At 51.7% G+C, this 11,814-nt stretch overlaps 6 protein-coding genes across 6 annotated transcripts; 3 read left to right on the top strand and 3 right to left on the bottom strand.

Annotated features, from left to right (window-relative positions):
- Nucleotides 1-724: 724 nt before the first annotated feature.
- On the top strand, nt 725-4,316 carry CC77DRAFT_929738 (MFS general substrate transporter; the record flags this gene model as incomplete). The annotated part of the gene is made up of 6 exons (XM_018534121.1): nt 725-1,187; nt 1,239-2,277; nt 2,651-2,796; nt 2,955-3,064; nt 3,123-4,003; nt 4,052-4,316. The coding sequence occupies 6 exons, from the start codon at nt 725-727 to the stop codon at nt 4,314-4,316; spliced, it is 2,904 nt and encodes a 967-aa protein (XP_018388482.1).
- A 330-nt stretch (nt 4,317-4,646) lies between these two features.
- On the top strand, nt 4,647-6,211 carry CC77DRAFT_1017894 (40S ribosomal protein-like protein S3). Its single transcript, XM_018524497.1, has 4 exons — nt 4,647-4,693; nt 4,762-4,787; nt 4,952-5,370; nt 5,424-6,211. The coding sequence occupies exons 1-4, from the start codon at nt 4,671-4,673 to the stop codon at nt 5,754-5,756; spliced, it is 801 nt and encodes a 266-aa protein (XP_018388483.1). The 5' UTR covers nt 4,647-4,670; the 3' UTR covers nt 5,757-6,211.
- On the bottom strand, nt 6,165-7,229 carry CC77DRAFT_983735 (glycosyl hydrolase 53; the record flags this gene model as incomplete). The annotated part of the gene is made up of 1 exon (XM_018536153.1): nt 6,165-7,229. One exon carries the CDS (start codon nt 7,227-7,229, stop codon nt 6,165-6,167), a length of 1,065 nt encoding a protein of 354 aa, XP_018388484.1.
- Nucleotides 7,230-7,879: 650 nt separating this feature from the next.
- On the bottom strand, nt 7,880-8,921 carry CC77DRAFT_1006481 (TPR repeat protein-like protein; the record flags this gene model as incomplete). The annotated part of the gene is made up of 2 exons (XM_018523419.1): nt 7,880-8,370; nt 8,456-8,921. The coding sequence occupies 2 exons, from the start codon at nt 8,919-8,921 to the stop codon at nt 7,880-7,882; spliced, it is 957 nt and encodes a 318-aa protein (XP_018388485.1).
- Nucleotides 8,922-9,318: 397 nt separating this feature from the next.
- Nucleotides 9,319-10,357, bottom strand: CC77DRAFT_1029148 (NAD(P)-binding protein; the record flags this gene model as incomplete). Its single annotated transcript, XM_018526496.1, has 3 exons — nt 9,319-9,468; nt 9,535-9,845; nt 9,940-10,357. The coding sequence occupies 3 exons, from the start codon at nt 10,355-10,357 to the stop codon at nt 9,319-9,321; spliced, it is 879 nt and encodes a 292-aa protein (XP_018388486.1).
- A 459-nt stretch (nt 10,358-10,816) lies between these two features.
- On the top strand, nt 10,817-11,662 carry CC77DRAFT_929874 (hypothetical protein; the record flags this gene model as incomplete). Its single annotated transcript, XM_018534134.1, has 4 exons — nt 10,817-10,942; nt 10,995-11,224; nt 11,278-11,397; nt 11,437-11,662. 4 exons carry the CDS (start codon nt 10,817-10,819, stop codon nt 11,660-11,662), a joined length of 702 nt encoding a protein of 233 aa, XP_018388487.1.
- Nucleotides 11,663-11,814: the final 152 nt, after the last annotated feature.

Here is an 11,814-nt window from a genome sequence, read left to right on the forward strand (position 1 = left end):
TGATTAGGTCGTTACCAAGTGCGGGGGACTTCCCCCGAACTTCACTCCACTTTCCCTACCCACGCGCAGAAACTTTCCAAGTTTTCTAGCATCGCGATTAATGCTACTTGTACAGAAAAACTAGATGGTAGAAGCTCACCGATAAATTATCGCAGGTTTGATGTCAACTGCCATCTTCACGGATCCTTCCGATATCGCATGGCGACGGGCCTTTTCTTATCATGTCGTATCTCGGATGAACCCCTCCAATCCTCCAATCCTCCAATCCTCCATGCCGATCCCTCTTTTGGGGTCGCTGCCGAACCACTAAAGACCCCAGCTTCTGCGCGCGACACGAGGCGACATAATCGGTATTGGTCAGAAAGAGCAGGGAGTTTATCAGAAGGACCATGCGCAACGTGAGATAGACAGCGGAGGATGTTACCTTGCACTCGCTACCGCCATGTAACGCCTGGGATATCCGGCTGCGTTAGCGTGTAGCCTGAGGTTGCACGTAACTCCACGGGATGAATGCAGTTTCTATTGGTTTTATAATCGCAGTTACTAGCTCATGGTGATCGTACATAAGACAGAGCAAGCAATCGGATTCTTCGACGTCGAGTCGCATCGCACCTTCTTCCACGACCTTCCTAGAAGCGCATACAGATTGCGTCGCTCCCGAGTTCGACATCTCATCTAGGTTCTTCAATATCTGAACGCGTTCTCGACATCTCGAATTATCAATATGTCGACGAACAAAGATCCTGAGCTCGCGAAAGACGGCCTCGAAGTCACGGCCTCCCTATCCTCGTCCAAAGATGCCAACGCACCTGTACCAGTCGAAGGAACGACCGAGCATCTGCCTACATACGAGCACGAGAAGGCTCTGACGTGGAAGTTTGATCTCAGGATTCTGCCCATGCTGGCTGTCATGTATCTCTTCAACGCGCTCGACAAGGGCAATCTGGGCAACGCAAAGACGGACGGCATGGACAAAGATCTTGGTTTCGTGGGCAACCAATACAACATCATGCTGAGTATCTTCTACGTACCATATGTCATCTTTGCGCCACCGATTGGTATGCTGGGAAAGAAATACGGGCCGCATCGTGTGCTGCCGATCATGATGTTCTGCTTCGGTAGTGCGACGCTGCTCGCTGCTAGCGTGCAGAATTGGAGTGGTATGATGGCTCTACGATGGTTTTTGGGTGAGTATTCGATTTGAAAGTGTGCATGGATGTACAACTAACGTTACACAGGTATGGCTGAGTCTGCATTCTTCCCATTGGTCATCTACTACTTGACCACCTTCTACCGTCGAGGAGAGCTTGCCAGACGACTGGCATTATTCTATGCCGCTTCCAATATTGCAAACGCATTCAGTGGACTGCTCGCTTTCGGTGTATTCCAGATCGAGTCAAAGCTTGACTCGTGGCGTTACCTGTTTATTATTGAGGGAGCACTCACAGTCTGCTTCTCCTTCTTCGCCTACTGGTACCTCCCCAAGAACGCCTTCGAAGCCAAATTCCTCAATGAGTCAGAGAAGCAACTCGCATACACGCGTATCCAGATCGACTCTTCATCGGTCGTTGACCAAAAGTTTAATCTAAAAGACGCTCTTGGTATTTTCAAAGAGGCATCAACCTATGGCTTCCTAGCCATTGAAATTTGTCTCGGTGTACCGCTGCAGTCCGTATCGCTATTTCTGCCACAGATTGTCGCGCGACTAGGATACGATCACATCAAGACGAACCTTTATACTGTAGCGCCCAACATCGTTGGAGCAATTGTTCTTCTCATCTTGGCTTTTGCCTCGGACTTTACTCGTCTCCGCTTCCCGTTCATCGCTCTCGGCTTTCTGCTCACATTCATCGGCTTCATCATCTACGCCACCATTGACGTAGAACAATCCCTTACCGTTGCCTACTTCGCCTGCTTCATGATGACATGGGGTACATCTGCACCTTCCGTTCTCCTCTCCACATGGTACAACAACAACGTCGCCGACGAGAACCGGCGTGTAACCCTTACCTCGGTTGGTGTGCCGCTGGCAAACTTGATGGGTGTCGTTAGTTCGAACATCTTCAGGCCACAGGATGCGCCAGAGTACATCCCTGCGCTGGCGACTACTGCAGCTTTCGGAGCGACTGGATGTTTGTGTGCAGCGCTGCTGGGTGCCTACATGGTTGTAGACAATAAGAGGAGGAACGCGAAACAGGGCGTCAACCACACTGCTAGGGATGTTTCAACCGAGAAACTGAGAGATGGACCCAAGAACCCAGACTTTAGGTGGTTCTTGTAATTTGGATTGGAGAGTCTCGTCGCACCCGATATGTCGTTATTTTAGTTCAAAAGTACTTTGCCATTTCAGGTACAGAGCGCGAACTATCGCATAGACCTAGATACCCATTGAATCTCATAGTTGTATCTTCAAAAAGGAACACAGGCGATGTGCACTGATCCGATTGCGGAAATGCTCCTTAGGCACCGTGACTGACCAGGTCACGCGTCCCCATCACCCGAACGGGCAGTGAGACAGTTTGGAATAGCGACGGCGATTCCGACAGGCTAGGCATGCTTTCCGTTGCAAGAACCACAGATGTGTCGGACTACAGGTAGAGTATGCGCGAGGAGTATTGAATGAATGAAAAGAAGCAAGAGTGAATAGAAGCTGGGGAACAGAGACGCAGCTGCAAGGATGCTTCTATTGCAGAGACGGTCGGGAACGCAGCCGGACGTTAGCGCCATCTCTTATCGCCGAGGCGCATCAGTCGTCACGCAGCCTCACGCGCCTCACTCGGCCATCAACCGTCACGGGTCGCAGCTCAGAGCTGCCTAGTACCTTGCCGTCGCTGCCTCGATCTCGACTCTGTTATCCCTCCACCTCATCCCCTCCGCATTCCATCTGGACATAGCTTGCGTTCTTGTCCACAACCCATCACTTTGCGCTACCGCGTCCGATAAGCGTTGCTGAGCTCCGGAAGCTCGACTCATCTCCATCATGGCGGTCAAAGCTGCAGTGCCCTTCTTGGTGGCTATGATGCTGTTGACGGGTGTGTGTAACACACTGCTAACCAAGTACCAAGTACGTAAAGCCCTCCGTGCAGCTCCCCTGCAGCCAAATGCTGACTGCGCGCAACTAGGACATGCAATGCGTCAACAACTGCGACTCCCCTTCGCCGAAACATCGCGACCATTTCGAACAACCTGTCCTGCAGACCCTTCAGATGTTTATGGGTGAAATGGGTTGTTGGCTGGTGATTGGTGTCTTCCAACTCTACCAGCGGTATGCCAGCGCAAAGGCTGGCTACGAGGCCATTCCAGATAATGAAGGGTCAGATGACAGTGAAACGGGTGCTGTCGCCAACCTGTTGAGGCCCGCACATCCTGATGACGAGGGCAGAATACCGCTCGAGGGACGCAGCATCTTCTTGTTGGCGCTTCCGGCCTGCTGCGATATTGCCGGAACCACGCTCATGAACGTTGGCCTGCTGTTTGTCGCTGCTAGTATCTATCAGATGACCAGAGGCGCATTGGTCCTTTTTGTCGGTTTGTTCAGCGTGTGGTTCCTCAAGCGCCATCTTGGTCTCTACAAGTGGTTCTCGCTCTTTGTTGTCGTAGCTGGTGTCGCTGTTGTCGGACTCGCAGGTGCTATCACCAAAGATGACAAAGCATCGCCCGGTCATCAATCGATTCATGATGAGGCAACCGGCTCGGTTGGTGTCGACGCGGCGACTTCGCAGGCCGCCATGACCATTATCGGTGTCCTGCTTATTGCTGGTGCGCAAATCTTCACTGCGACACAGTTCGTGCTTGAAGAGAGGATCATGGAGAAGTATGCTATGGAGCCAATCAAGGTTGTAGGCTGGGAGGGTATTTTTGGCTTCTTGGTTACGCTCATTGGCATGATCATCCTACATTTCGCCATCGGAACTGGATACTTCAACGCCAGAGAGGGACTGTACCAGATGACGCACTACCGTGCCATCGCAGTGTCCTCGCTGTTGATCATGGTCAGCATTGGGTATGTCTTCTTCCATTCATATCCTCAATCCTCGCTAACATGTTGCAGTGGCTTCAACTTCTTCGGTCTATCCGTAACTCGGACCGTCTCCGCTACTTCGCGCTCCACGATTGATACTTGCCGCACACTCTTTATCTGGATCGTGTCGCTTGGCCTTGGCTGGGAGACGTTCAAGTGGCTTCAGGTTGCGGGTTTCGCTCTGCTAGTGTACGGTACCTTCTTGTTCAATGACCTCATTCGTCCGCCGATCAAGGCATGTGTGGAAAGGAAGAACGAGCCCCTGCTACCTGAGGGCCCCATCGAGCATCTCTAGCATGTGAAGGGAGGAGATGATGGCGCGGCGGCGCTTTGGGAATACTGAGACTGGGCTTGGCATTGACCGGCGTTTGGGAAACTCTTGCATGCAGTTACCGAATATTATATTTTGTACCAGGTGAAATTATTATGTGTACTGCTTGACGCTTTCATGATTGGGGGACCAGATGCGGCCATCTATGAGCCTCTTCGTATGATGAATGGGTGTGGTCCGAGCTTTAGCGCCCACTTGCTTCGCTTAGCATTTTGGTCGCTCTCTCACGGAAATCAACTACGACTTCAATAACAACGGCTCGACTTTTCTGAACACCCACGCCCGGAGTTCAGATACGCCCTTCCACAGTTCGACAAAATGGCCACCACTCAAACCGCAATGTGAGTTTACCTGCACGCCATCGCATGGCAAAGACGCGCAACTGGGAATGAGTACTGACGGCCTGCAGCTCCAAGAGGAGAAAGTTCGTTGCTGGTACGATATACCCTCCCTACAAGTAGAAGACGGAGCATGCAAGAGATGGGCATCTTGGGTCATTGCAGCGTGGCATAGAACCCACGAGGCTCAAGACGTCGAATGCGAGATATGAGGGGCATTGCGCACACAGACAGACCGGTCGCTAACATCACCTCCTACAGACGGTGTCTTCTACGCCGAGCTGAACGAGTTCTTCCAGCGCGAGCTGGCCGAGGAGGGCTACTCCGGCGTCGAGGTCCGCGTCACCCCCACTGTCACCGACATCATCATCCGCGCCACACACACCCAGGAGGTTCTTGGAGAGCAGGGTCGCCGCATCCGTGAGCTCACCTCGCTCATCCAGAAGCGATTCAAGTTCCCCGAGAACTCCGTCTCCCTCTACGCCGCCAAGGTTCAGAACCGTGGTCTCTCCGCCGTCGCCCAGTGCGAGTCCCTCCGATACAAGCTTCTCAATGGTCTGGCCGTCCGAAGGGCTTGCTACGGTGTCCTGAGGTTCATCATGGAGTCTGGCGCTAAGGGTTGCGAGGTTGTTGTTTCCGGAAAGCTCAGGGCCGCCCGTGCCAAGAGCATGAAGTTCACTGTAGGCATACGCACATGGGATGCAGTAGGAATTGGCATACTAACGTCATACAGGACGGTTTCATGATCCACTCCGGTCAGCCCGCCAAGGACTTCATTGACCACGCTACCCGCCACGTCCTGCTCCGCCAGGGTGTCCTCGGTATCAAGGTTAAGATCATGCGCGGCTCCGACCCCGAGGGCAAGGCCGGCCCATCCAAGACTCTGCCCGACTCCGTCACCATCATCGAGCCCAAGGAGGAGCAGCCCGTTGTCCAGCCCATGTCGCAAGACTACGGCGCCAAGGCCATCGCTGCTCAGCAAGCCGCAGAGCAGGCCAGGCAGGCCGAGCAGGGCGAGGGCGAGGCCCAGCCAGCTGGTGGTGAGGGTTACTCTGAGGAGCAGTAGGTTGATCATTTGCTGCGGGCGCAATGAGGTTACGAAAAGGCATTTAGCGGAAGGATATGATGCCATCACGAACCCTGACACATCTTCCTTTGCACATTCGGAATGGACTGGGCTGCTTTTTTGACTAGGGAGGGAAAGGAGTCTGCACTGCTTCACTGCTATGTACTCAATGAAACCACCCAAACATCAAAGATGGCTTGACCACTCGAAATGTGTTCTGACCATTGTCATTGCTTTTTAATACTTTTCACTTTCACGTGTTTTTTGTTCAACTCGTTCATATTGATACGTGGGTGAGTTGCGATCACACGCGAACACTTGGGAGTTTGTTTAATGTTTCTGATATAGCCTTGCTGATGTGCTAACGCGTGCAATATTTACAGTTTTGAAGCGACAGAGAATGGTCACTCAGATGCTGCCGAAAACGGCCAGACTACTCATGACCTTGCCGTCATCCCCAACCATGAGGTTCCACCCACAACTGCTACCCAGCCCCGGGTTCTCAATCCAAGCTGGCTCCCAGTAGAAAAGACCTGTACCCTTACCGTTTGGAACAGCAGCCACACGCTTCGCAACCTCCTTCATCCACTGCGTCTGGCCATCTACACTGATTGGAATGCTCTTCACATCCGCAGGGAAAGCAGTTGATGGGTTGGGGCAGTAACTCGGCCAATTCGTCTCAACAACCATGACCTCCTTGCCATACTTTTTCGCCATATTGTTCAAGCTTGTGCTGAGCGCAGATAGCGTGGCAGCGCTGTTGTAGAAGGGGTAGTAGGATACACCCTGGACATCATAGTCTGCGGCCGACAGCCCACCACCTGATCCTAGCACGAGGTCGTACCACCACTGCTGTGTCTCCCAGTTCCAGCCATTGTCTAGATGGATCATGATCTTGGGCTTGGGGCTCATGGAGGACTCTTTGATGGCTTTGGATGCTGATTTAAGTAGCGCGGCAACGTTCTTCGGTCCATCGGTGCCAGAGAGTTGGCCAATAGGGAACAAGAGGCCGGGTGTGATTTCATTGCCGATGCTAACGAGATTGAGGGCGATGCCGTTGGTGGAGAAGGTATTGATCACGTTCTTGGTGTAGTCGTATACCTGCTTGATGAGGGCCTCGCGATTTAGCGATTTCCACGCTGCTGGTACGACTTGTTTGCCTGGGTCGGCCCAGTTGTCGCTGTAGTGGAAGTCGAGGTAAATGCCTAAACCGGCCGCTTTCGCGCGTTTGGCAAGTTTGAGGTTGTAATCGAGGTTGTAGTTCCCATCTGAGGGGTTTACCCATATGCGTTGGCGAACAGTATTTACGCCGCTGTTTTTGAGAATGGTCTCAAAGGGCTGGACCGTACCAGCCGCGTTTTTGTACTTTTTGCCGGCTGCTTCCTCGATAAGAAGGGAAGACCAATCTGCGCCTTTGTAGGGCAGGGCGGCGAGTGCCGCACTGGCAAAGAGGAGAAGAGACGTAAACCGCATCGCGAACGAGGATGATCGATGCTGAAGATGGGATGCCTCTCAACCACCCAAGAACCAGCAGCTATATACCAGCACTCATCATATAACCCGTCACTGAAGAGCAACGTTTGAGAATGGCGGACAGACCTCTACATGCGGCAACACATCCCCTTCAATTTACACCGTCAGCCATTTGCATTTGAACGTGACACCGAATGATCAGTCTAGAAGAGTGAGAAATAGTACTTCCTCCAATAATAGCCGGTGCCGGTATACCAGGCGTAGTTTCGAAACATATGAAATGCCGAAGCGAGCTTTGCCGTGTGGGGCAATTGAACCGGGGTAATGACATAAAGCTCCGGGGAAATCTAACTAGAATTGCCGCAGAACACGTGGGAGTTGGTGCGGAAATGCGTAAACGGAGGAAATGAGTTCCGGATCAAGTAACTCAAGAGGAAATACAGGCTAGTAATTATGTGGTGTCTCGTTTGCGCAATGTACGTTGTGGTAAGAAAAAAAAAGAGAGCATGACAGCAAGGATCCCGGAAGAAGTGCAGAGATGGCCTGTGGGTGAAACAGTTGAGAGATATACAGGACATGAAAGGACGGTTAAGAGTATTATCTATACAGTAAACCTACAGGACAAGGTGAACAAAAGTGAGATGGTTGCTTTACTGATCGAAGTTCTTGATCTCGGGCATCATGCCCAGACCCTTGCCTTCCTGTTGTGTTTTACCCTCGCCCTCGATGACACCTCCTGCCTTACGCTCGTTGACATGCCTCCGGAGCAAGCTCAGAATTTCACTGCCCTTCCACCTGCTAGGCACAGGCCTATACGCAGGCTTGAAAGTGCCGACCGTCTGCGCCCATTCACCCTCTCCAGGTTGTCTCTTACGCTCGTCCTTCTCAGGCAACTTCGTCTGTGCCGTTGCATCCATGCCCTGTGCGTTGGCGGTAGACATTGCAGAGCCACCGCCCTCGGCTGTCTCGTGGGACGTGGGTGTGGGCTCTTGAGTTGCCCAGTAGTAAATGTCCCAGTCGTTTTCGTCGAGGAAAGTGTCGTACTGCTGCATCAATGAAGGAGACATGGTGCTTAGGTGGGCGTCGGCGAAGGTGCTGAGAAGGAGATCACTTTCTAGGGTTCCCCTCTTGCGGCTCTGATCTAATTACTCGTTAGCCATGCTTCGCCCAGGTACAGATGTTGTATATGCGGTGAGGAATAGGAGATGGGCAATGTATGAACGGACATAATAACCTCGCACGCATAGTGTTGGGGTCTTCTCCAGTCCTGCGAATAGGCTCGACCTTGAACTTGGCGCCTTCCATCTCGCCAACACCTAGTTCGCTGTTTGCCCCGCTGACGTCCTGGTCCTTGCTGCCCTGTGTTCCGCCCGTCATGCGCTTAGTGTTCTCAGGCACAGAGTCTTTAGGTGTGAATTTGCTGTCGGCATTGGTGATCAATTCGGGCGGGGCAGCGTCTTCGCCAATCGAAGGCATCTCATTGGCAATAGTAGAGGTGGTGTTGGTAAGGTGAGGGTTCAGCGGCCTCTCGATTTGGTATTTGCGGTACGTCTCGGAGGTGTCGTTGGTGCGCTTGTTGAGGGCTTCAAACTCATTGTGGCGGATAGTGGAAATGCTGAAAGTACGGCATTGGGTGCGCTGGAGGGAGAAGAGGGCGCGCGTCGAGCGAGCAACTAGTCTTGAAGATGCCATGGTGCAAACAGTCCGTCGTGAGGCCTCAATTGACGTTTAGACAGATTGTACAAGGTGGGCGATACCGAGGGCTGTGGAAAACGTCACCGGGCCAAAGCTCCTGGATTACTAAGCCGAAAATGAACCCTGTGATCGGCTCGTGAAGTCTATTACTCCTACACATCACCCAATAGTATTTCAGCCGTTCCATGTGTAAAATTTCGCACCATAATCGATGCAATTCAACACAACATGTGACATGCAAAGCTGCCATGTTGTCGCTCTACTTTTACATGATAGGCTCTCATAGCAATGCTTTCGCCGCTACTGTACAACGTCGCCAGAAGAAGCCAGTCGAGCTTGCATGTAGCGAGCTTTCGCTATACTACTCGGGTGTGAAATAATGTAGTGAGAGATTTTAGGACCGTGCTTTAGGCAGTGTATAGCCGCCCAGGTCGTTGAAGAACTTGCCGCCTCTCGTCATAATATCAAATATCTCCACTCCTAGCCAATCTTTCGTTGCGCTTGTTCTTGCCACTTCAATCTCTCTCACCAAGTTGCCTGCGACCTGGAAACTGATATCAGCACTACTTCTTCCAAAGGGCAACTTCCTACGACGTTGTTGTAGACTCACCATCATGCTATGGCCCTGTCTCTCAGGGTGCATACTTGTGGTCACAATAGCATTAGCTACATCTGCAGTTGTATTTGCTGGCAAACCATAGTCCTTCCACTTCTCTGAGTAACCTGAGGTAATGTGCGTAGGGGTGAAGAAGGGTGCTACGACATTGACTCGAATACTGAGCTGCTGGGCAACAGTCTGTGAGGCTCGCGCTAAACCTATTACGCCATGCTTGGAAGAGACATATGAGACTACGCCAGTTCCACCGAAGTACCCAGACGTTGAGGCTATAAGTACGATCGAGCCTCGTGCACCGTCCAAGTCTAGTGGGTTCGATTTCATCGAGTGCATAGCCATCCGGAGAGCTACTTAGTATCAGAGACAGGCCTGGAAGGAATGCGTGATTCAATGGCTTACTATTCATAGTGCCTTTCAGATTAACATCGATGATCTTGCCAGCTTCAACCGCCTCCATTAGTTCTCCTTGCTCGTCCTCTTCAAAGTCGAAGAAACCTTTGCTTTCCATCAGCCCTGCATTCGCAACGACGATATCCACTTGACCAAATGTCTTCTTTGTCTCCCGAAACAGGTTTTGCATGTCGCTCCAACTAACAATGTTAGTGGGGTGATAAATGGCTCGTGATGGTTCAGGTAGAGATGAGACAAGAGCATTGGCTGCCTTGCTGGAGGAAGCAAGATCGGCTACGACGATATTACAACCATGTTCATGGTAGGTACGAGCTGTTTTCGCACCGATGCCATTGGCGCTGCCTGTGATTATGACGGTTTTGGGCTTGCCATTAGGCAGGTAGTGGCACGAATTGGTACTAGACATGCTTCCTGGTCGTACTCAGGCTTTTGCTTCTGCTTTCAAATGAGTAATCGTATGTAAAAGAGGAGAAAAACTTTTGACAATTGGAGTCGATGGAGACGGTGCTCCGTGATGGTGCTCTGGATCAACTCCAAGTAGACTCTCCCAGGTTGCTGCTTACATGCTGCATCTACCTAGAAACCCAGTTGAGTGTTGTAAGCGGACATGCCAGTTTCGGGGAGAGAGGAGCCTCTCCGTAAAGTATGGTGATGGTGGAGGGTGCCTGGGTATGTCTACCCCGCATGCCTGCTTTAGAGCGACGCGCGCCGAAGCTTGAAGACGCGTCGCAGCCGCGATCGGTCCTTGTACGTGCTTCACCATCCCGACAATCGGAAGACGCAATGCCGACAGTCAGCAGATGTCCCGAGAAGTGCGTTGTTGTGCCGCTACTCCAGACTCCTCCGTGATAGTAAGAGAGTCATTATGTCGACTAGTACGATCCCAATACCCCGCGACCCAACCGATGACGAGGCTCTTGCCCTGTTCAAGACGGTAGAGGAGAAGTTTCCTTCAAGGTCGCTTGGAGGTGACAAGTGGTATGTCCTTCTGGTATGGGATCATCCTCTTTACACATACAAGAGCAGTGATTAACTCTTTGTAGCTTGCGTCGATCGTTGGCGGCGGACAGCCCGGCTTCGCGCCCCTGCTCTACAAGGAGCTTATCAAGCGACCTGAATACCAGACACCCGAACACCGCCAGGCTTTGATGCGAAGAATACGCGAGACACTGTTCAAGCTCATCGTCATTGTGGGTGTGTGCAAGCCACTGGAAGCCATCTTCGACATCGATGCAATTACCAAGCCAGAGGACAAGGACTATACATTCTCAAGGTATAGGATCAGAAATCATCAGCACGCAAATGTGAAAACTGACAGCAGGGCAGAGAAGGATGGCAATGTGATGAGGCAAACTCAAAACGTGGTGCAGCATGGCAAGGTCGCTTGTACCAGCACAACCAAGAAGGCATCGATAATGTGTTAGCTTCACAGAAGGATTTTGGCATGTGAATGTCTAGTCATTCTGTAGTCTTATGCTGACGAAGCGTAGATTGGACGAGCAAGCAAATTACCTACGGACTCTATCTGTCCGATCACAGCATTCTCAATGACGTTGAGACCGAGCTCACTGTACTCAGCGGCATCATGATTCAGAATCTGCCTAGAGAAACCGCCTGGCATTTGCGCGGCACCAGGCGCATTGGCGTTAGCAGAGATGACGTTGAGACGATCCAACAATGCGTAAGACAGCAATTAATTCGTGCTTCATAGGCCATACTGACCCGGCACAGATCGAGCTTGTCGCCAATTTCTGTGGCTTACGACTGCACAAGGTACCAAGGGTCGCGGATATTGAGCATGAAGTCTAAGTCGACAGTCGAAGCAAACGAAACGTGCTATAACAGAGGAACAGAAGCTACTTC

This window comes from Alternaria alternata (genome assembly GCF_001642055.1).
Source record: "Alternaria alternata strain SRC1lrK2f unplaced genomic scaffold CC77scaffold_5, whole genome shotgun sequence".
NCBI lineage: Eukaryota > Fungi > Ascomycota > Dothideomycetes > Pleosporales > Pleosporaceae > Alternaria > Alternaria alternata.